Consider the following 25,110-nt stretch of genomic DNA (forward strand, 5'->3'; position numbering starts at 1 on the left):
CACAATTTTTCCAGTCTAAATTCCTCCACACACATTCCTAGTTACTATGTGCCCTATAAAGGAAAATATAAAAATATCAGAAGTTACATGTTTGAGTTCCCCCTTAGGGATAATCACAGCTTTAAGGTTGATTTAAAGGGGAAGAGCAATGTAAGTTGAAGCTTCTCTGACACAGTTCACTGCTATCATGCTCTACTATGGCTGCATTACCCTTGGAAATAAAATCACAGGTGGTAGCTTTACAAATTCCTCATTGTCTTGTGTAATTTGGCCTTTATTAAAAATTAAACATATGAGAGAAACAATTAGGCCCCCTCATGGTCCTCTGGTTATGTTGCTTTTATGTGACAATCTTATTTTTTTAAACTAAATATTGTAATCTATAAAGTTCTGAAAAAACAAGAGGGGGGATTATTAATTTTTATATAGGTATTCAAATATGGCAATTGTGTATTATTGCTGCAAAACTTCAGGATCATTCTCCCAAAAGAGATGCAGAAAGATTGCAGTGATATAATATCCACTTGCAGATTGCTCCAACAGACCTAATTAAGATTTCTCTCTAGCTCTTTTGAAACTTAACCTCATTAAAATCAGCTGCATTAACATTGCTCTGTGTAAAAGACAGACTATAAAGGTGAAATGAAATTTAATTACTGCGAAATAAGTATAAATAAAGTTTCATTATCTGAATTAACAAGAGAGAAAAGCAATTCATGCTGCTCAGAAAAATACTTGTATTGCATTGGTACAGTTAATGATAGCTTCAGTAGGAAACTTTAGCTCACTCACTCAGCCTTTCTGTCTCCTTCTTTCCAGATTCAAATGGAAAGGTGCCTTCTTTTTGTCATATACATACAACCTCTAGACTCCCCCATTCAGGGATAGTATCTTACCAGTAGCTCCCATTTAGTAAATTTCAGACAATGGGTAGTATACAAGTAACTCACTATCAGCAAGGATTCTCTTCCAACAGCCTTAACGTGGCTAAGCAAATAGTGATTTCTATCAAATGGCCATCATAAGATGTCCTCAAACAAAGCAACTGCAGCAGCATTATCCTGCCTCCCACAGCACCTAATATAATAGACATGGTACTCTGATACTGGAGAGAACAAGTGTGCATCATGACTAGTAGCCATTTTGACAAGTAGTCATGGTTAGCCCTATCCTCCATGAACATGTCCACTCCCGTCTTAAAGTCTTCCAAATTGACAGCCATCACCTGGTGCCATCTGTTTGGACAAATGCGGTCATTGTGCCCATTTTTAAAAAGGGTGACCATGCCCTCCCTTCTAATTATCGGCCAATTAGCCTCCTCTCAATTGTTGGAAAACTCTATGCTAAACATCTCCTGGAGAAGCTGGATATATGGATCACCAAAAAGAAGATCCTTGGCCCTGAACAGATTGGGTTCCAAAATGGCAAGTCTACTTTAGACCATTGCCTTGTCCTGAACACTCTAATTTCTAAATATAAGACCAATAAGATCCACCTCTATATAGGCAGCCTTTATTGACTTGCATGGGGCCTTCGATTCAGTCTCGGAATTGGCCAAATTGAAAAAAATGGGGATCAATAATAGATTATTGTATTTAATTCAAGTTCTCCATTCCAACACATTCTGTCAAATCAAGTGTGACCCAGATGGTATGTTAACCTCTAAAATACCAGTTCTTAAAGGCGTCAAACAGGGCTGTGTCCTGGCCCGGACCCTTTAAGCTTTTTTTTTAATTATTTGGCCCCCACTCTCACAAAGTTGAACTCTCACTGCCCCACTCTAGATAGGAGGAAAATTCCCTTGTTATTATTTGGAGACGACGCTGTATTATTATCTAGGACAAGAGTGGGATTAAAAAGATTGTTAAAGGGCTGCTCTGAGTACTGTACCCTTAACAATATCCACCTTAATTATGAGAAAACTGAGATTCTTGACTTCATTCACAGGTGGAGGCCGTGTAGATGGGAGTTGAACAATAATTTTGTCAAACAAGTAAAAAGCTTCAGGTACCTTGGCCTTAACTTCCATCATCAAGCTTCTTGGTCTACCCACAGAAGCCGAGCTATTGCAGCTGGTAAATTAAGTGCTATGGCCATTGCTAGATTTTTCTACGGGAAAGGCCATGGATATGTCCCAGCAGCAATCCGGGCCTTCAATGCCAAGGTCACCCAGCAATTACTATACAGCATCTCAATTTGGATTGGTGCTTGGAATGGCGAAGTGGAATGTCTGCAATCACGGTTCCTTTATAAAATTCTTGACCTTCCCCACTTGGTTCCCTATGCTGTTCTTTGTTTAGAAACTGGCCAGCCTCGATTGGTGACAAGAGCCTGGTGCATCACTTTCAAATTTTGGGTGCATACTTGTTTCAATCTTGACCTGAATAGCGTTTATTATCAGGCACTCTCAGCTATGCATTCTACCAAATAGTGGCACAGGATCAAAAATAAGTTGAGTGGCCTGGCAACGATCTAGCCATGCTTACCGAAAGGGAGGCATTTGACACAATCAAAAAAATGCTCCGTGATCTGGAATACTGGGGATTGATAAATGAGGCCAATAAATTTTGTTCTCCCTCCTTTTTGGGTATTCTGCTGAATAACTCAACTATGGCAGGATATCTGCAATTGCTAATAGAGCCTAAATGGCGACGGGCTATATCATTAGCTCATTGCAATGTTTTACCTTCTGCTTTTCGACAAGGAAGAAATCTGGGGCTCCTGCACCACGAGAGGAAATGTATTTGTGATCTCACCTGTGAAGAGTCTGTTTGGCATGTTTTATTACAGTGCCTCTTGTATGCGTCTATTAGAGCTAAGCTGCTAGCCCCCTTGTTGGTAGATCAAGTCGAGTCAAGCAAATCACAAAAAATTGTATTTCTACTCAATAACGAGAACAATGAGACTCTGGAAGCTGTGTCCAAATTTCTGTGTACAGTTATTTCAATATGTTCTTAACTATTCTTTCTTATTGGTGTTATTGTTCTGTTGTTTTTTATGCCAGTAAAGGCATAACTCCTGGGGAGGGAGTTCTACAGTTTAACTGAGTTGTGTGAAGAAATACTTCCTTTGGTCTGTTTTGAATCTCTCAACCTTCAGCTCCAAGTTCTAATATTATGAAAGAGAGAGAAAAGCTTCTCTTTATACATTCTATCCACACTGTGCATAATTTTATAGACCTCATTCCTCCCCTTACCCACATTTTTTCTAAACAGCCCTAAGATTTTTAACTGTTCCTCATATTTATATATTATATATATTATATATTATATTTTCATTTATATTTTGCACTAAAATCGTATGGTGTATTCCAAGTAGGTTGGTAATTAAATATGCCAAAAAATTTAAGGGACATGAAGCACATAAACCTACTGCAGATGAAATACCATAATTAGACAATCTAGTTACGCATACCAGGCATTTTGCTTGGACTGTATTTCCCTGGTAGAGGTGTAGATATGTTTATAAAGATGGATTAAGAATTGTATGCACATTTTGAAAGGCTAAGGCTGACAATGATGTTGGTCTGGGTTATACAACCATGGCATCTTAAAGACTGAATTGTTTTCACCTCTCTGCTGCAATGAGTGGAAAGGCAAAAGCTTCTCATAAATAATTTCCAGTATAAACACATAGACTTGAATTACGCAACCATGCCTTGCCTGATCAACTAATGGAACAAAGAGCAACGGTCTTTCTTCATCTCCCCTTCATAAACAAAACTACATTAGATCAAGGGGAGAGGAGCTTGTGTACTGAAGCATGGTGTATAGATACAGACCTACCAGTCAGCAAGGTTCCAGGACCATAACTGGATCTAGAAATACAATGAAATTGGTCACTGTAAACATTTTATATAAACTCACATATACTACTCTCAAGTGCCCCTCATAGAAATGGATTTGAGAAACTAGTGGATTATGACGACAGCCACATTTAGACACTTACAGCCCATCCTAAGACTATGATGCCAGTGATATTGGTATAGTGCCAGTGCCCCCAGACAGAATCCCTAGCTCAGTCAGCAAAGGGGAAATATGTGAAAGAAATCTTCTTAGCAGGGTGCAGAATGCATAATAAATGCAGCAGAAAGCCTAACAAATGCAACTTGCCAACCCCCATCAGTCCTGGCACAGCATACAAATTATTCCCCTGTGATGGGCAGACAGGGTAGCAGCTGCTTGGGGGTGAATCCTGCTTTTATGTTCTCCTCCTATTGGAGGAAGAGCTACTTAAGTTGGAGGAAGACTCCTTGGAGGATGGTCGGATCCACCCAATTTGGTCAAAGCCACACTCCCTGACCATATGAAAACATAGTGAAGGAGGGAAGAAAGGAAGCACAACACTCCCACAATTGTTTAGCAGACAGAGTAGAAAAGGTAATAGGATTTGTCTGCTCTGATACATCTTGTTTGAGGAACATCTTCCTACCCACTTTCTCTTTCATCCTTTCTGTAATTGTAGTTGTTTCTTTTAAACAAAAACTAAGTATCCTAGCAATGGAATTTAGTTTATAAGCACTTGCAGCCCTTTTTATTATTTATTGTGGTGTGCACTTAAAGATATGTTTTCAAGACTTGCGCATAAAAGCTGCAAGTGCCGTATTTTATCTAGAAGATGCAAATTACGCTATCTCTCTGCTTTGGATGTTTTTCCCGTTGGTGATGAAAAGCTGGGTTTTTTCAAGTTCTTCAGCAGGTCAATATTTTTAAATTGCCTGTTAACTTTTAACAACAGAGGACACAGAAACTCCAATTTCTTACATGAAATGGCTCAAGTTAGGCTAATTTTGTTTTAGCGTGGGCACACCAGAGCTGTGCCTTAGTTTTTGGTTCAATATCCAGTATTGTACCTTTGTTTGGAACCTCTTAAAGCCAGACTTTATAGTCTAGTTAGGATAATATTGTAAGGACTCCAGTGATTACATTTAACAGACCACCCAAATACTATCAACATTTTTTCAGAAACTATGAAAATAAGAACCAAATATGGTGAAATGACTCTTTCCCATACCACCTGTACCAAAGGAGAAACAACAGAACAGACATGGTAAAAAGTAACATATTACTCTAAAAGTCTTCTGGTATGTCTCTTTCAAGAAGACTGTTCCTGTTATTTCTATCTGTGCGTCTTATGCATCTTCTATGTCTTTAGATCAGGCAACCTTTACCACCCAAAGAGCCATTTGCACCCATTTTCCATGCCCCAAAGACCTACTGAGCCAGAGAGGCAGCTCCACATGGAGCTGCCTCTGGTTCAGCCCTTCCACTCACCTTTCCTTCCAGCGCTGCTCTGGAGGGCCTGCCCAGTGCCACTGCCTCTTGCGCTGCGGGAGGCAGCGGCGCTGGGCAGGGAAACTCCCTCTGCCCAATGGAGCAGGCAGCCGCCTCCATTGGGCAGAGGGGGGATAGCGGCTGTGGGGATGGCAGAGGGGGATGGCAGCTGCTCTGGAGGGACACACCCACGCTGCCCTTTTGAGAGGCAATGCTCCTTTAATCAAAAACAAGCAGGAATGGAAATCTCTAAGGCCCCTTTCCACAAAGGCAAAGTACAGCGGGTTGCAGCTGGGGCATTCACATGCCTCTATGCAGGCAGCAAAAAGAGCCACAGAGACAATGCACCTTCGCATGGAGGTGTGTTTTTCCCACTCATCTGCAAATCTATGGGGCCAGGTACTGCATAGCTAAGGGACCAGGCAGGCATGAACCTCCACAGCCATGCTGCTGCCCCTGTGCCCCTATGTAGCTTCGCAGCAGAGAGGTGGGGACTGAGGGGAAAAAAGGAAGCATGGCCAAGTAATGTGCTTCTTGGGGCAGCCATTCGCTAGCGAGCAGCTTCTACCCTTATTAAAACAAAATAATCGCAGAAAGTGTGATTCTTGAAAAACCTGGGTTGGGGGAAAACACGAGGCAGACTCACTTTAGGAGTGGGTGCCGTAGAAAGTCCCCCCCCCCAAATGATTTTTTCCCCTTCCCCAGCCCAGGTTTATTGGCCCGGTCAGAAGGGGCCTAAGTTTTTATATCCCAGTCAGAAGTTGGTAAGGGTGTTATAAAGAAGGAACTCAGGATGCAAAAATACAATGTGCGTTGTAATCAGCTTGATCATTAAGAAGAGTTGAATTTATACCCCACTTTTCTCAGAGCAGCTTACAAACTCCTTTCCTCTTCCCACAACAGACATCCTATGAGGTTCGTGGGACTGAGAGAGTTCTGAGAGCATTGTGACTAGCCCAAGGTCACCCAGCAGGCTTCATGTGTAAGAGCAGGAAAACAAATTCAGTTCACCAGATTAGATCCACTGCTCTTAATCACTTAAACCACTCAGGGAAATGCTTGGTTGCATAAAATTAGCATTTTCTGTGGGAAAAGAATCCTATATCCCTAATCAGCCGGGGAGGGGGGGGGGTCTATTGTTATACATTTTCTAATGTTTTCATTTGATTTGATTCTTTTGTCTCTTCCTTATGATTGGGCCCCTTGTTGTACTAATGCCATATAGTTTTTGTTTTTAATTGAGTTTTATATTGGTATTTTAATGTATTTAAATTGCGTATTTATTATTGGAAGCCACCCGGAGCCTGTGTGAAGTACAAGCAGAATGAATGAACAAGAGGAATAATTTGGATTCATACCTTGCTTTTCTCAACTGTAAGGAGTCTCAAAGTAGTTTACAAACTTCCTTTCCTCTTCCCACAACAGACTCCTGGTAATGTAGGTGGGGCTGCGAGAGTTCTGAGAGGACTGTGACTAGCCCAATGTCACCCAGCAGGCTTCATGTGTAGGAGTGGGGAAACATACCTGGTTCACCAAATTAGAATCTGCAGCTCATGTGGAGAAGTAGGGAATCAAACACAGTTCTTCAGATTACAGACAGTCTGCTCTTAGCCACTATACCAAACAAACAAACAAACAAACTTCAGTTTAAAACTAAGGAGCTGCCAGTGCTGAACAAAGACATAAGATTCTTATCTTACTACAGATGCCAATTTTCTGCCCCCAAGCATTTCCCCTCTGTTCTGATCAAGCTGATTACAATGCACATTTAAATTTAAACAGTAGTTTTATTCCTTAGAAACTGTCCCTTTTTAGCACTTCTATATTTTCTGCTACCCCTTGACAATGTTATTTTGGAAGTCAGGCTTTATGTTTGATTTATCATGTTAAATATATATAATGCAGACTGTAGAGGTGAATTGGCAACAACTTTGATGTTTCAGCTTTCACTTTTGCTCACTAATAATGTTTTGGATTTTCCCTTGAGAACTGGATCACATAAAATATTTTTCTGCTTAATGAGCCATGGATTCAGTCAGAATACAAACCCTGTTATATTAGTAAAAACAAAGGCCAATATGAATACTGAGTGCATGCTGTAGTGATGACCTTTATAGAAAACAGAATGTTTGGAACACTCATAACTAATCAGTAAGGCTGGCTTTGGGATGGTTACCGTATGTTTTCTCTAAAAGTTGTATCACCTGATGCTTCCAAACCTACATAATTTTTTTTTAAAAAGTCCTAAAATAACCCCTTAGTCATATTTCCATGTAGAACCTAGCAGCCGTGTGGGGGTGGGTGGGGCGGGGGGGGGGGGAGCAGGGGAATGCATAATCTTGTTTAAATGTTTTCAAACCAGAGGTAGGCGAGAGGATATTAGTCCCTGGGTGTTAGACAGATAATATTAAAAAATCATTATCTCCACATAGTCAAAGCAAAAGGTAAGATTTATTTGATTTATCTGCTTGGCATTTAGTAAAAATTCTATGCTGATTAAAGTTAGTGTATTTGCATGAAGATCATTCAAACAGAGCTTGGCAACATTGAACATGCAGGTTTTACATTTTGTAGGGATGCCTGTACTGCAACATGAGTTGCTGCTATCAAAAAAATGATGTCTGTGATAAAGAAGCAGAAATGAGGGAAGGAGTGCAATGGCAATTTTTGTACTTCTGTGTATCTTGCAAAACAAGGCAACGAGAAGGAGCAAGTGTGACTTCTTTGGGAGAATGGGAGGAGGGCAGATGAAACAGAGCTCTACAATACCTGTCATGATGGATGGCAGGACAACCATTAATGATTTAAACAGATGCATTCACGCTTTCAACAATATGGACTATTAGATCAGTTAACAGCTAACAGAAACTCTCGGTCTTAACTCTCTCAGGTCTCAGTTTCAACTGCTTTTCCCGGGTCTCTTAACTTCACCCATCAATTCAAACAGTTAAAGGTACAATGTATTGTCGAAGGCTTTCACGGCCGGAATCACTTGGGTGCTGTGTGGTTTCCGGGCTGTATGGCCGTGTTCTAGCAGCATTCTCTCCTGACGTTTCGCCTGCATCTGTGGCTGGCATCTTCTGAAGATCCTCTGAAGATGCCTCTGAAGATGCCAGCCACAGATGCAGGCGAAACGTCAGGAGAGAATGCTGCTAGAACACGGCCATACAGCCCGGAAACCACACAGCACCCAAGTTAAAGGTACACATCATCACAATACCTAGAAATACTTTCGCTGCCATCTTTTGTTACAAAAATGCAGCAGTGCCCCCCTTTTTGCGTGCACATAAGCATTCTCCATAACCATCCTAATTCTTGTGCTTTGCTTGTTGCAAACTACTGGATTACAGCCAACATGGGTGTCTTTTTAGTATTCACGCTAGCAGTAAAAGAGACCTGGACTTCCTAAAGAACAGATGGAATAATTCTAGTAGCTTCTAGGCAGTGAGCAACAGCTGCTCTAAGTGGATTTTGTGGCATCACTCCCTGTTCACTCTGCCTCCCTATTCAACAATAGTTTTAAATGGCTGCTCACAACTATAATCATCCCTCAGAGAGAAAGATAACCTTTGGCATCCTCCCCTTACTTGAACATTCAGAACCAACTCCTCCTTCCAACATCTGTGTACAGAATAAAACCTGCAGAGCACATTGAGTTTGAAACAAAACCTGAAATCTGTCAAAAATTGTTATGCTTAATGCTATTTCAGCATTTTCCATATAAACACAATAAGTATTTTTTTTAATTTCCAGATAGTTCTATGCAAATATGAGGGGAAAGCAAGTGTCCTAATTTTGTTTGGCTTTTTTTTTAAACAACTCAAATCTATATACCAATTTCTATTCCAGTGGAGTACTAAAAATAATTTTTGTGCTTTTTTAATTGTTTATGTTTACTAAGAAAGAAAGGTGCCCTGTTATTTAGTGGAAGAAAAATATAGCAGCAAAGATTGTTATTAGAATGCTGAAAGTAATTTTGATGCCACAGGGAAGCTTTAAGCAAGCCTTGGGCGCTGATTGAGACACAGTGCTTGAAAGTGCGGAAACTGATTAGTGAAATAAAAATCTAAGAGTGTTTTCCATGCAAACATTCATCAGCATATCTTATGTAATTACACAGCTGATAAATCAACATAGTGTGTAAATGCTCTAGTCATGGTGTAAATATCTTAATGACTGAAACATCTTTTACTCATGAATAATTTATATCTGTAGGATTCATTTTTCATTCCCACGCTTTTTACTTTCACCACAATAAACTAATCTGTCTTTGTCAAGGAAGGTGCACTTGATCACAGTTTTTTGATTTCTTGTCCTTGTGCTTATTTTTCTCAGCTCACCAAGTACAAGTTATTTTCTTCTTCATTCCCTAATGTGACTCTCATGTTTTGTTCAACTTCTACCCTTGTTTGGCTCCCTGGTATATTCTAATGGACCTGTTGGGACTTTGCTGGATGACCAGTTCAAACCACCACTCCTTTTGAACTTTGCAGACTGTTTCAACAAGGCCCAATCTGAAAGCACAGTTTGTATATAAAGCACTGCACTAGCTGAGATACAGAAGAAGATTCCAGAGTTGTTATTTCTTTCCTGCCCCTATACAAAACTGAGCTAGATTTTCCACACTTTAAAAGTAGGACACTTTTTCCAGAGAATCTGAAGATGACCCTTGTCAATTTTTTCTTTCAGTCTCTTTGACAGTAATCCTAAACAGATCTACTTGTCTATTCAATGGAGCCTACTCCCAGGGAAGTGCTTCGAGAATGGCACTCTTGCTTACTCCAGGAAGTGTGGAGACGGGAGGAGGGAGGATATAAAATGTGAGGTTCTCTGCAAGTGCAGAATAGCTTTTAGTTTGTTCATTAAAACACATTTAGCCCACTTTTTCATCATGGCTTAAGGCAGTTTACAAGAACAGTTTTTAAAAATTCCAGTTAAAACCAAAGTACAATAACAAACCCCAAATATCTCTCTTCCTCCCTTAGAGTCACAACATTGGAAGGGAAATGAATAGAATTGTATCCTTTATGATCAGTGCTTTTGTAGGCTCCATTCAAAAGTTGTACATGATTCTCTCATAATCACTCTTGAAACACCACTTCAAATTTCAATAGGCCTGCAAGCTGTAAAAACAATCAGGTTTCCCCAGCAACAATACTGAGAAAATACAATATCTCTAACACAAAAGCGCTTACTTGAGGGAAGACATTTGGATCCTGTTCAGTTAATGAGCTATGATTGCATATTTATTGAATTGTGAGCCGTTCTTGGATTGTTGCTAGGACCCTATGCAAGAAACTGATAATCCTAATTTTACAGATAGCCAGGGGAACACTTTGAGGTAGGACATTTTTGAGAGTTTTTCTTTGGAGTATTTTTTTTAATCCTCATAATCACAAACTTGGATATAGAATTTCTACTTTATGCTATAGGATATGCTTTCAGCAGGATGTAATGCAAGCCAATTAATCCTAAATGGATCTCTACTACATTTTTGTTCTCAATGTTAATGAGTTTTTAAATGTCTTTAAAAGATTTGTGCTCTCACCGCATCATAGCCTGTAACCATGAAGACTGTTCCAGCACTCTTTAAAGAATAGAAAATTATATCCCTTTCCCAAATTGACATTATGGAAAAGTTGTTTCAAGTGTTTAAAGTGCTATCAAAAGACCCCCACATCTGTATGACTTTGGCCCCTTCCACATCAAAAGTGCAGTGGGTTTCACTTGGGATAAAGCAACCCACTGTCCAGTCAGTGCGTTTGCATGCCTCCGTGTAGGCAGTGAATGGAGCCCATGGAAGCAATGCGGGTTGCCATCACGCCTTTGCATGGAGGTGCTTTAAAAAAATCTCTCACCAATGTGTGGCTACGGAGGCATGCACGACTGGAATCCACAGCCATGGTGACAGACGTTAGGACGCTGGGCTACGCAGATGCCAGGCGGGAAAGAGAGGAAAAGGAGAACGCACAGCCACATTACAAGTGCCTCCCTGCCCAGGAGCAGCTGCAAACCGCATTGAAACAAAAGAATCACAGATAGTGCGATTCTTGAAAAACCCGGGTTTGGGGGGGACACGGGGCAGACCTGTGTTAGGAGCAGGATCCGTGTGAAATTTCCTCCAAAACGGGTTTATACCGCCATTAGCCCGCATTTATTGGCCTGTGCGGAAGGGGCCTTAGAGTTGCCATGTCATTACCTTGACACTTGTACCTTTAACTTCAATGTAGTGGAACAGATGAGTTAGTTTCTCTTGCTCAACTCTTTCCCCAGGATTCTGACCTTCCCTTCTCCCTTTTATGTAGAATGTCAAACAATGAGCTTGTCTAAAGTGCCCAGTTGTTGCCATTGTAACTTAAAAGAACAGTCTCTTAAACATATTTGGGCCTCTCCAGTTATTTGGTCTTTATATGAGAAAATTATAGGAGAAATTACTCAAATCAATTTGGTATTAGACTATTCATTGATTTTTGAGGATGCTTATGAACTTTTAAAGTATTTGTCTGTTCCCTGAAGGCTAAATGATGAATAGGGGAACCGAACTAGGGTTGCCAATTCCATGTGGGGACTGGAGATCCCCTGGAATTACAACTGCTGTCCAGTAGACAGAGTTCAGTACCCCTGGAAAAAATGGCTGCTTTGGAGGGTGGACCCTATGGTATTATACTCTGCTGAGGTTGCTTCCCTTCCCAAACCTTGCCCTCCGAAGGCTCCGTCCCCAAATCTCCAGGAATTTCCCAATTTGGAGCTTGCAAACCTAAAGGGGAACTGATTTCTGTAATTGGGAGATTCTTTGTGATTCCAGGAAATCTGCAGGCCTCACCTGCAGGATGACAGCCCTAGTAGGAGAGAGTCCTGAAAATTTTTCGGTCCAATTTACCTGAATCCAAATTTTGCAGAACACTTTTTGGACTCTTATATTTAGGTAACAGGTTCTCTGAATTCCCAGAGTTCTCTGAGTTCCCAGAGTTATCCATAACATTCAGTTATGGATATACAAGAAGAAATGCATATGTCTGCCACAAAATGAGGTAGGGACTTAATTTTAAATGAAAGCTAAGAATTCAAGAAACTTATTATACATGTTACAATTTTATATTAATATAATAATATGGAATTGCTGATTTAAATCAAACTGAAAAATCCCTAATGGTACATTTGTAGGGAGTAGCCACTGACTGGGACAGGGAAAAGGAGAAACCTGCCATGTGGTAGCCCAATTGATGTATTATATTACCAACAGCAGCAGTAAGGAAACTACATGTTTTCCTCCCATATGGAAAACATGGCAGACACATTCCAATTACATTTAATTTGCTAATGGTTAGCAAACCTCATAGGCAAGATCAGGGCTCAGTGCAGCCATAATAGTAAGCCCCCTTCCACACATGCAGAATAATGCACTTTCAATCCACTTTCAATGCACTTTGCAGCTGGATTTTACTGTGCAAAATCCACTTGCAAACAATTGTGAAAGTGGATTGAAAGTGAATTATTCTGCATGTGTGGAAGGGACCTCAGAGATGTGGTTCCTGCTTCACCACAGTAGAGAACCTTAAATGGTCCTTTAATTTGGGCAGTTCTTGCCATTGATAGCAATATCCTTCTGGAGGTGTTTCAAAGCATGCCTTACACAGAGAGAGAGTGTTGCTAGTCCATCCCCTGCAGCTAATAAGCTAATAAGCAGATGGCAAAGATTGAAACAGGTTATTGCACTGAATGTACTAGTTGCTCCTTCTTCTTGTAGGTATTTCCCCCAATTCAGTTCTTCATTAATAGATAACAGTAGGGAGAATATACCCAGTTTGATGGAGCAGCAGCATATTTTCCTTGTTTAGACAGTATGTGTTAATAAAGAGCTCTAAAATAAACAAAAGATGCAATAGTGAGGAACTGCCTTTGCTTATGTTTCTTTTTCATAGATTCGGTAGCAACAGCTTCTGGCCCACTGCTTGTTGAAGTTGCCAAAACTGCTGGTTCTGCTCTGGGAGTTGCATTATCTACCTCAATGTGCTGCAGCAAACAAGTCATTGTCATTGATAAAATAAAATCTGCAAGTATCGCAGACAGGTGAGTAGTGTAGAAGTGGCTGTATTGCTCACACCATTGATGTCTTAGTGCACCACATGTAAAAAATGCAGCATTCAGAGGAGCTATTACATAGCTGCAAGAAAGCAGTACATTTCAAGTATTCTTGCAGTCTTCAGGATTATCTTCAGTTTTGTGGTGCAGTAATCAGATTTGGGGGGTGTAATCTGATGGGGGGGTAATGGGGGGGTAATGGTGCAGTAATCAGATGGGGGCAGGGCCATTTTGGGTTGGGAAAATGGAACGGGAAACTTTTCACATGCCATGCTTGCTTACATCCCTGCCCAAATCTGAACTGTGTTGTTTTTTTAAAAAAAAAAGATTGTGTGTTTGGGAGTTCTCTACAGGGTACTCCAAGCATACCACCTGGTTTGACTCTTCAGAACAACACAAAGCCATGAAAGAGACTAGTTTCTAGATTGCTTTTGTTGTTCGTTTCAGTAAGAAAAATCAATTTAAAATAATATTTTCTTCCCATTTTTCCATAGATGTGGCGCATTACATGTAGGAGATCATATTCTTTCTATTGATGGTACCAGCATGGAGTACTGTACATTAGCAGAAGCCACACAGTTCTTGGCTAATACTTCTGATAATGTCAAACTTGAAATCCTTCCTCATCATCAGACTCGGCTGGCTCTAAAGGGACCAGAACACGGTAAGAAGGCTCCTAGTCCACAGATAATGTTTCCCCTCTTCTATGTACTATAGAACAAATCTAGAACACCAGCGGCATTGGAATGGCCCCTACTAGATTTCTAATGGCAGAAGAGGGCTCTCCCAAAAGGGTAAATCAAGCATTGTGGAATCTGTGTCATAAAAGGCCATGTGGAATAGGACTTCAGTAAAACTTGTGCCACTAGGAAAACTGGTAGGATCCACATATTTTTATTTTGAGTAATTCATTTTTAAATTTATTTTTTAAATTTCAGTTTCAATTTTGAATATGCTAATTATGCTTTGGTTCCCAGACCTGATAATTATTCAGAACGAGAATTCAATATAATTTTTCCCCCATAAGCATTATTGGGATTTAGCGACTGGAATTTGCTGAAATGCATTTAAGATATAGGGGCCTGTATGATACGGGGAAATTCTGAAATCTATTGTAAACAATTTTGTTTTTATCTTAACCTTAAACATCCATTTAAACCAGAGGAATTTGTTTCATTCCTGCACACTTTTATCTATCAACTACTTGTTTACTTTCATCTATAAAAAGAACTGATTGTTAAGAAAAATCAGTGTTGTTATGTAATGTACTAGAATATGGAATATCAAGCAGAGTAATTCAGTATCATTCCTTAAGAAATCTGATTTTCAAGCAAAGATCCACCTATTCATATTCACTTAAAACACAGGATGAGCCTTGCTTCAGAACTGGATTTTATTTATATTATTTTATTTATATTAAAAAGCTAGATTTCTTTTTTTCAAGCAAAAAAATTACTGTTTATCAGATACAGACATAGTGATAGGTTATCCATGATAGACTTTAAGAATTAATGGCATATTTCAGTTCAAAAGGCAATGATAATGCACATATTCAAACCTTAATTAAGATATAACTTAAGGACTAAGTAGAACACATGTAACTGAGATAGTTAATCACTCTCAAAAGGAACAGAAATGCTCTTTCCACAGACAGATGGGAGAAAAGTCACATACAATGAGAGATTCATTAATGGAGATTAATTTTTCTTACATGGTTTTGGTGATCAGTTAAGATCAAGGTGATGTTTTTTGCAATGACTTCTTTTTGTTATACAATGGAAACCATGCTTGGTTCTGATAGTAATGCCAATAACACTGGAAAGAGCCTTGAACATATAAAATGATCACTCCTTCTACTCCTGTGAGCTCATCAGTTATTTCGTTTGAAGCAACGCTTTGTTTTTGTTATATTAACTAAGTATTTTACTATATTCTTGACTTGAACTTGGATTGCAAACCTTTGTTTATGTCCCTGTTTACAGAGTAAGTGCAAATCATTCTTCAAACATAATGGCACACTATGGCTTGCTGCAAATTAGAAAATACTTATTTTCGCACAAATTTCTAGGTGCACACATGGTTAAAATGCCCTCCCAACTTGGAATGCAATTCCAGATGACTATGGGATGCCTTAAACACCATGATATTATGGTTCCTGTGCTTTTTCAGTCAAAAAGGTGTAATAACCTCCAGGTGGTGGCTGGAGATCTCCCACTAGTTCAGTGGTGGCGAACCTATGGCACTCCAGATGTTCCTGGACTACAATTCCCATCAGCCCCTGCCAGCAAATTGGCCTTGCTGGCAGGGGCTGATGGGAATTGTTGTCATAAGAACATAAGTACATAAGAGCAAGCCAGCTGGATTAGACCAGAATCCATCTAGTCCAGCTCTCTGCTACTCGCAGTGGCCCACCAGGTGCCATTGGGAGCTCACATGCAGGATGTGAAAGCAATGGCCTTCTGCGGCTGTTGCTCCTGAGCACCTGGACTGTTAAGGCATTAGCAATCTCAGATCAAAGAGGATCAAGATTGGTAGCCATAAATCGACTTCTCCTCCATAAATCTGTCCAAGCCCCTTTTAAAACTATCCAGTTTAGTGGCCATCACCACCTCCTGTGGCAGCATATTCCAAACACCAATCACACGTTGTATGAAGAAGTGTTTCCTTTTATTAGTCCTAATTCTTCCCCCCAGCATTTTCAATGTATGCCCCCTGGTTCTAGTATGGTGAGAAAGAACATCTGGAACATCTGGAGTGCCATAAGTTCTCCACCATGGCACTTGTTCAACTGATCTCCAGGCAACAGAGATCAGTTCACCTGATAAAAATGGCTGCTTTGGAAGGAGGACTTTGGCATTATAACCTATTGAAGTCCTTCTTCTCCCCAAACTCCACCCTGCTCAGAATCCACCCACAAAATCTCCATGCATTTCTTAACCTGGAGTTGGCAACCCTGCATTCACCCCTTTAAATGATTTTCTAACTCTATGATGGATGAATGTCCAATTGCACATATTCAATAAGGAAATACCCATAAGAAAATACCAAGAATCTATTTATTTATTTATTTAGGAAAAAAATGTTTTGTCTCCACAGAAACTTTCCTAAGATGCTCACAAAGTAAAAACAGTGCAATGAAATCATAAAAATATCAACATAAGGATTTCAGTAATGCAAACCATGAACAGAAGCCAGGGGCATACAATCATCAAAAGAACAAGGTTCAAAAGCTTAAGATCATATTCATAAAACAGTCCTCAGGATAGATGCAGACTAAACAGCTTTAAAATATGGAATCCTTCAGTATAAAGCCTGAGTTAAAAAAATGTTTGGGCCTGATCAGCACCTAAAGGACAGCAAGATAGATGTCCTGAGCCCTCCGGGGATAGGGCGGTATAGCAAGTTTAATTAATTAATTAATTAATTAATTAATTAATTGATGATGATGATGATGATGATGATGATGATGATGATGATGATGATGATGATGATGATGATGTTAGGAGAGTCTGAAGGGGCAGACCATTCCAAAGAGGAGATGACCACCACTGAAAAAGCCTCATCTCATTGTCATCCATCTCACTACTACAAGTAGGGACACAGGACTTGGAAAAATGGTCTTAGGTGTGGGTGCATTGCATGGGAAATGGTAGCCACTGTCCCAGCTTCAAGCTATTTAGAACATTAAAAATAAAATACAGCACTTAGAGTTTTGTCTGGAAAGAGATGGGCAGTCAGTGCAAATCTTTCAGTTCAGTAGTGATATGCTTCCTTTATCCAGACCTTAACAATAACCATCACAAGTATAGAGGAGACCTTCATGATATCAAACATATGTTTCACAAATTCACATGAACACGACATTTTGAAAATATATCTGAATGAAGTGCTGGGTGCCTTATGTATGGCGGATTCCACATGGGGCAAAAACAGCGGTGTGAAAATGATGTGAAAATGGTGTAAAATGATTTAAAACGGTGTCAAAGGGTTTACACCATTTTCACACTGTTTTCACACCGCTGTTTTTGACCCATGTGGAATCTATCTATAGTAAATTGTAAGGTTTAAAGTTGAAAATGTTCATTTTGCTTTCAGTGATTTTGACATAATGATATGTCTGTTTCAGCAACTTCTGTTCTGTTCTTTGATGGTGGGCGGTTTTTCAAAGACATAAACATAGTTAGGATCATCAGGAAGTCCTTCTAGGGAAGGGTTTCTCTTCATTAGATGTTCAGAGAGGAGGAGGTTCAATGGCAGAGTATTCTAGCTAACCAGCTAAGCACTTTGAATTGTAACTTGTTACTTTTGAAATGTTTGGGCATCACAACGTTTTGAAAGACTTATTTCAGATTAGGGTTGCCAGGTTTCCCCAGTCACTGGCAGGGGGATAGGACTGCCAGATCTAAGTTGGGAAACTCTTGGGAAATTTGGGGTTGGAGCAGTTGCGGAGCTACAAGGGGATGGGGATGGGGGGTGCGCTGTGCACCGGGCGCATGCCTGGAGGCATGGAAAATCACCCCCAGGCCCCTCCACCTTTCCCCCACCCCCCCCCATGGTGCCCCCCTGCTGCACCCCCCACCCCACTTTCCCACACTTACCTTAGTTCCTTTTCTTTTTCAGAACTTGTTCAGGCTGCAAAAGGCCTGTTTGCAGTAAAAACCGCCTGAGGAACTACAGTTCCCAGGAGACCTTGGGGCTCACAAGGTCTCCTGGGAAATATAGTTCCCATCATTTGATGATCCAACTGTGTGGCAGTGAGTCGAATGCTTTTTTGTAATCAATCCTAGTTGTATATAAGTTTGTTTTGCGGCTTTTGCATTTCTCCAGTATCGTTTTGTTAATCAGAAGCTGATCTTTGGTGCCCCTACTTCTTTTATTGCCTTTTTGTTCTACTGGCAAGATGTTATTTGCCTCCAAGTAATCTTGGCTTTGATCAGCTATTATGCCTGTCAGCAGTTTGAAAACTGTAGGCAAACACGTTATTGGCCTGTAGTTTCCTGGTATTGTCCCTTTTGCTGAATCTTTCTGTATCAAATAGGTTTTCCCAGTTACTATCCATCCACTGATGTTTCCAGTTTGCAGCATTTCATTGAATTGTTCGGCCATTTTTGAGTGCAGGCTGGTCAGATATTTGAGCCCAAATCCATGCAACTGATCATTGCCAGGTGATGTCCAGCTCTTGACTTTCTTCACTCTTTTACTGATCATTTCTGTTGTTATTTTCCTTGTGGAGACAGGCCAGAATGTGTATAAAAATGGTATTTAATCAAGAAACATGAAAGTCATATAACCAAAGATTTGCAAAGAATCAAAATGGGAGCTTCTGTGTAAGTGACCAAAAGCCCTAGTAGCTCTTTTACCCAATAGGTCAAAGGAATGTTACCAGCAGCTTGCTAGTGACTATGCAAAACAAGCAAGATAACATCTTTGACATCTTGGCACTGAGGGCCTACGTGACAGCAGACAGATGCATTTTATTATTTGGTTTTTGGGTTTGAAATGAATGTGATTAGTTAAATTACAAAGTGTTTTTCTATATAGTTAAATGAACACATAAATGATAAGTGATTCACATGTATTTGTATTTTACTATAATTCTATAATTCTTAGAATCATTGTATAACTCTTGTAAACCATGTTTTAACATTTCAAACTGGGGAATTGTTAGAAACATTTCATGCTGGGAAAAGTAAGTTTTATGAGCCAAAGGAATCCTGCAATGCCCTGGAGGTATAGCTCTCTCTGGGAGAAACCTAGCAAAACGGGTTTTTCTTGAAGACAACAAGCTACCTTTTATTACTGTCCTTTGCATATGCGTAGAGGCCATAAGCTAACAGCATGTAGCGTTTGAATTACAGAAGGAAATGTGGAAAATCACGAGAGTAAGGGGGGCTGCTCTTCATGTGACCTAGTTCTGACCCAATTAGATTTTGCTGTATATAAGGAATCATAATATCGATGGAACAAAAAGGGGAGGGGACTGTGTGGACGCCCAGGTACTCTTTGCATCTACAAAAATTAAGGCTCTTCCTCTACTGGCCATGACTCTTTCGAGAGCCACCCAGGAGAGGTCAACCTCCTGTAACGATCTAAATTCTGTGTCTATCACTCGAGGGCACCAAGGGCGTGTCTCTCCCTCGGGAGAGTTCACATTCTGTAATCTTATCTATATTCTGCTAAGTAAAACTGTTTGTTTGTTTTCTAATGTCAGATGTCTTTTGCTTTTATTTCTAACTTAGTTTTTCTTAAAACTAACTCAGCTGTGTAGGACCAGAGAGCGGCCCTGGCCCCACATCCTTTTCTGGCTGATGCTGTGATTTACTGTTGCACAATTTCAAGTGCTTTTTCAATTTTTCTTGTGTTTAGCCAGTATTTTTTTTAATCAGGTTATTCTTTGTGTTGACATTCTTCAGTTTTTGTTCCTTCATGTTCTTCAGATTGCTTGCATCTGATCATAGGCTCTTGATTTTTAACTCCAACCTGATTTTCCATTTTGGTTTTCCAGTCATTTTTCTTGCGGACTTCAGTTTTTGTAGCCCCAATTCTTGTGTTACAATCACTGCTATAATGTATGCAAGCTGATTAGTTTCTTCCATTGATGTTATCTGGACAGTTGCGAGTGCAGCATTTACATCTTCCATTTGGGGTGCCAGATGTTTTCTTGGCACTGTTTTCAATGTTGGCATTGCCTTTGCCTTTCTTCCTTTGATGCAGCATAGGTCAAAATTTTCTCTTTAAGTTCTTGTTGCCTTGTGGTCAATGTGCCAGGTGTATGAACAATGGCCACAGGTTTTTCATGCAAAATTCCTGCATTTTCTTCTGGCTCAAAATGTTCAGTGGGCTCAGATATTGTTAGAGCTTCTACAACTGTCTTCACAGTTGCTTGTTCTTCTGTTTCATGATTTTTCCTTATTTCTTCAAGTTCGACTTCACTGAACACCTTGTTCCTGGTTATGAATCACCTCTGGTCAGCAAGTCTCAGTTCAGTTACAGTTGAATCTGAATATTCGAATTTCCACAGCCGGTACATCCATTTTTGGTAGCCACGCTTTTGGGGTTCTGATTTATGGTAGCAGTTCATGACAGTTCGATTCTCTGACATTGAAAATTTCTGTCGCTTTTATGGTTGTTTTGCTTCCAGTTGTCCTGCAGGCCCATGCCCTGGTTGTTCACTAGCGGGTTCTGGTTCCTGTAGCCCACTTGTCGATGGATGCCCAGGTTCATCAGCCCTTACTATCCTGTGCGACGACCGAGCCAGTATAGACTTGTTTTGAGTTTGCTTCACCATATTTGTGTGGGTTGGGTGCACTTAGTCCTGCTCCTCAATTGAAACCACTCTGGCATGGTTGAACCTACTGGTCGTTTGCACTACCACCAGCACAGCTCTCAACATCACAGAAGCAGTTAAGCTCCCTGCCAACGACAAGGCGGCACCTGGTGGGGGGATGATGATGATGATGATGATGATGATGATGATGATGATGATGATGATGATGATGATGATGATGATGATGATGATGATGATTTCTTCTCTTCCTCTCATACTTTTTCCATTTTGAGATTTGAAATCTTGCTGTTTCACAGATGTCTCCCTTTTTGTTACAACTGTGTGAGGTTATTTCGTGCATCAAATGCGTTTTCCTCTTTTTTAATATGTGTAGTTTTAGTTAGTGATATAAAGGCTTGCGGAGATAGGGATTGGGGAAAATAGGGAACATTTGCCATATGACTTTTTAAAGAATCCTTCTGGAAAATCAGAAATTTTGAGAACCACTGAAAAAACTCTTATGAAATATTGGTTTGTGGAGTTGTTTTGGAATCAGTACAAATATTTTTTTACTTACTCAGAACGCACAGCATGAACTTAGCTTATATAGGTCTATTTTTAGCATTAAAAGTAGAGGTAGTTTCCTGTGCAAACACTGGCTCATTACTGACTCATGGACCGACATCAAATCATAATATGTATTATGTATTATGGTTATTCGCTGTTTTTATGAGTTTTAAGCTATTTTATGGGATGGAGCTTATGTATTTATATTTGTATGACCGCTCCTGTTGATGTTCAAATAATGTTGTTCACCGCCCGGAGCCCTTCGGGGATCGGGCGGTATATAAATCTAAGAAATAAATAAATAAATAAATAAATAAATAAATAAATAAATAAATATTTTCTAGGCAGACAATGTTTATGAAGGTTTGCCGTTGCCGTTGCCCAGTTGTCTACACTTTATTTATTTGTTTGTTTTTGTGTTTGTTTGTTTTATTGGATTTATAGCCTGCCCTATCCCTTTACCTCTAGCAAGCTGACCTTGAAATGATGGAAGATTGAGAACATCAATAATTCCTATAAACACTACATATACTTGCAAAATTTTCAAAGATATTGTTTAAACGTGACTGACTTTGTACTTTAATTAATGTGCTGTTATGTATATGATTCTAAAACACTATTACAAAGTTAAAATATTTCATTGTTGAAACTTTAATTTGATACCCAAATATGCTGCTAGTCTTTTTGTGACTGTATAAAATTGTTTCTATCCAAATGTGTGCATGTGTAAAGTGCTGTCTTATGGTAACCCCAGAAAGGGATTTTCAAGGCAAGTGAGAGGGAGAGGTGGTTTGCCATTGCCTTCCTCTGGAGAATCCTCCTTGGTGGTCTCCTTTCCAAGAACGGATCTTTCTTAGCTTCCAAGATAAGATCCATCTATTACATGCTTCCTTTCCTCCTTCCCTGTCCAAATAACTCATTGCATTTTGTTACTACAAAATTTGCATTTTCTATTTTCAGTTTCCTGTCCATGCTTCTCAGATGAAATAAACTAAGATTCATTGGATGTGACACTTTGCAGCTCTAGTACTGCATGTCTTTGCAATTTTTTATAGGAAATCAATGGGTATAGTCCCATTGAAATAATTGGGCTTAGACGGAAGTAACTGCATAGAATAAGCTGTATGTTTCACCAACATACCAAATAGTTCAACTTTGTATACAAAGCAAGCTAAAATTATATGCTTTATATTATTTTTGCAGGGGGCAGGTTTCTTGCTCTCCTGGGATTGCCTCCTCCCTGGCTCCCTGCTGCTACTTGGGCAGACTAGGGTGGGAAAACTGGAAAAGGAGATTTCATATCGCACCATTGTGCACCTTCACTTCTGGTGCAAAACCAGAAGTAATATCATTGTGTTTGTCAGTTCTCTGGGATTCACTCTCTAGGTTTAAACATAGAGTTTAGGGTGAATATTAGAGCATCACCCAGTGTGAGGCCATCGTTTCTGGTTTTCTACTGGCATCATGCTAAATACTTTGTTCCTGCCCCCAAATTTTCTCACTCTGCATCCAATTATGGCTGGCAATGGTATCTTGCTATAGAATAAGTTGGGGTTTGATAAGAAAGCAAGTAATGTTTTATTTGTTTTCCCCAAATTTTCCATTCTTTCTTGGGGAAAGGAGAAAGAGCTGTATTCAAATCATAAATGATCCAGTTTCCCAGACATAACACTATAGCCCATTAGGCATGGACTGCTTCTTGTGTTGCTCATGGCCCGCAGTGCATTCGACAGTGGGGTCGAAGTGGGGTCTCTTTCCTTGTTTACACGCAAGGAGGTGCCCCACTGTCTGCTGCATGGCTTGCACATCTCCCCCACCCCCACCCCCTGCACTCCTCTCAGGGACAGGTGGTTGGCATTTCTCTAAAAAACAAAGAGAATGGTAGTGACCTGCACACTATCAATATAAGAAGAAGCATTATATAACTGGGCTGTATCATCCAGTGTAGTGCCTTATTAGCAGCTTCCCTTCACATTCAAAGCTTATGTCATTAATCACTATTTCCAAAAAATGCATTGCTTGATTCAGTATATCTAAGCACATGCACACAGCTGTGTGTTTAAACTATTATTGAAGTCATTCACATTCATCATAAGAATGCCAGCTGCTTAAAATTTTTACAGCTATTTATGTTAGTATCTATGGCTCAGCTAGCAAAAATGGGACTTCATTATGGCCCACACGACCCTGAAGTTCTGACTCAGCTTGCCAAGGTTTTATGCAGTTTGTGAATGTGCTATAGAATCTAAATAAACTGTTATTGTGTGCTGTATACATGGTCTACTTTTGTAGAGAGTGAAGGGAATATATTTTATTGTTCCTCACTGTAACATGCCTCTTACTAAATGCTTCCTTTCTTTCTGCAGCCTTGGTTTCTTCATCCTTCTCTCCTGCCTCCATGAGTGCATACAGTCTAAGCTCCTTGAACATGGGGACCTTGCCTCGTAGTCTCTACTCTACTAGCCCACGGGGAACTATGATGAGAAGGCGAATGAAAAAGAAAGACTTCAAAAGCTCATGTAGGTAACCATGTCAGCTGTTTGAAGAATACATTCAAAAGGGCTGTGAAGGGAACCTTTCAAACAATATGACAGCACATTGCAGTTCAGATTTGTTTGGAGTTAGAAGAGGGGAATAGTTTTCATGTACTTTGTGGTATGCAAAAGGAGTGTTCACTCATAAGCTGCATATTTGCCACATCCAGCATCAAAGTCTTCTGCCTTCTGTTGTCACTCAATTATGCATTCTTCATGTGCAAACATTCATTCAAACATCTAGAGATTTTTTAGTGCATTATCAGGATCTAAAACCCAAACCCACAGGAACAAAAATATAGAATTGTGCCCCTGCACCCAATCCCCACCTGTGGTATTTCTAGCAGTGGGTTAATTCTACCCATTTTAAGTGCTAATTGGGTTGTCAGCTACAAGTACCATTGGAAAACTTTATTTTTTAAGCAAGAACTCTGAACTGACTCGTAGGCCCCTTCCGCACACGCAAAATAATGTGTTTTCAAACCACTTTCACAACTGTTTGCAAGTGGATTTTGCTATTCCGCACAGCTTCAAAGAGCACTGAAAGCAGTTTGAAAGTGCATTATTCTGCATGTGCGGAATGAGCCTGAGATTCTACACATGCTCAAAATGTTCTGTTACTTAGCTCACTTTTTTGTCTAAGCGTGGCTCTATTTTCAGGCTACAGAGAACTTTGCAACATCTCCCAAAGAAGCAAATGGATTTCACACTGAATTGTCGAAGGCTTTCACGGCCGGATTCAACTGGTTCTGGTGGGTTAAAACCCACCAGAACCAGTATTTCACACTGAGATTTTCCGGGGGAGGGGGGAGCAGGATTTTTTAAAGCTCACCTTAAGGTTCAAATACCAATAAAATAGAGGGAAGGGGATTAACTAACTGAGAATCCATGAAAAGTCTTTGCAAAAACTGTTTGATGTTAGGTTGAGAAGCTTTCTGGGTCTTAAGTCACGTAAGCTCAGATGCTGAACAACTTATTTTCCCCCTGAAGCTCAGAAGCTTCTCTGAGCAATGCCCATATTACTGAGAACCTGAAAAAGTGCTGTTTATGGCATTTGCTCAGCTCTGTATGAACTGCAATTAATGTCTATTATTGGAACTTATATAGACTTAAATAGCACATTGTGCATATATGCAGATTTTTGACTTATGCTTTGAATTCATTTTGATCTTTTAATGGAAAAGGACTTCTTGATGTCATACATATAAGCATTATGAGCAGGATACAAGCCATGTGATTTATAAAGTTTTCTAGTATTGCTACAGAAAATAAGAGGCACTTGGCACTTAGCATTCTAAGTTGGCCACCTTTTTATACAGTAAACTCTGATTTTGTTCAACTATGGGATCTAATAGACGGCAGTTAGGTCTGTTGATTGAATAATCTT

General features: G+C 39.9%; 1 protein-coding gene across 8 annotated transcripts in view; it reads left to right on the forward strand.

Annotated features, from left to right (window-relative positions):
• The window catches only part of GRIP1 (glutamate receptor interacting protein 1), a 275,878-nt gene that overhangs the window by 212,062 nt on the left and 38,706 nt on the right, over window positions 1–25,110 (forward strand). For all 8 annotated transcript variants that reach the window (XM_048500227.1, XM_048500230.1, XM_048500228.1 and 5 more), the window contains 3 exons: window positions 13,196–13,343; window positions 13,850–14,019; window positions 23,556–23,708. In XM_048500227.1, coding sequence (XP_048356184.1) covers window positions 13,196–13,343; window positions 13,850–14,019; window positions 23,556–23,708 — 471 coding nt within the window. The remainder of the gene's footprint in view (window positions 1–13,195; window positions 13,344–13,849; window positions 14,020–23,555; window positions 23,709–25,110) is intronic.

This window comes from Sphaerodactylus townsendi, linkage group LG06 (assembly GCF_021028975.2).
Source record: "Sphaerodactylus townsendi isolate TG3544 linkage group LG06, MPM_Stown_v2.3, whole genome shotgun sequence".
Classification (NCBI taxonomy): domain Eukaryota; kingdom Metazoa; phylum Chordata; class Lepidosauria; order Squamata; family Sphaerodactylidae; genus Sphaerodactylus; species Sphaerodactylus townsendi.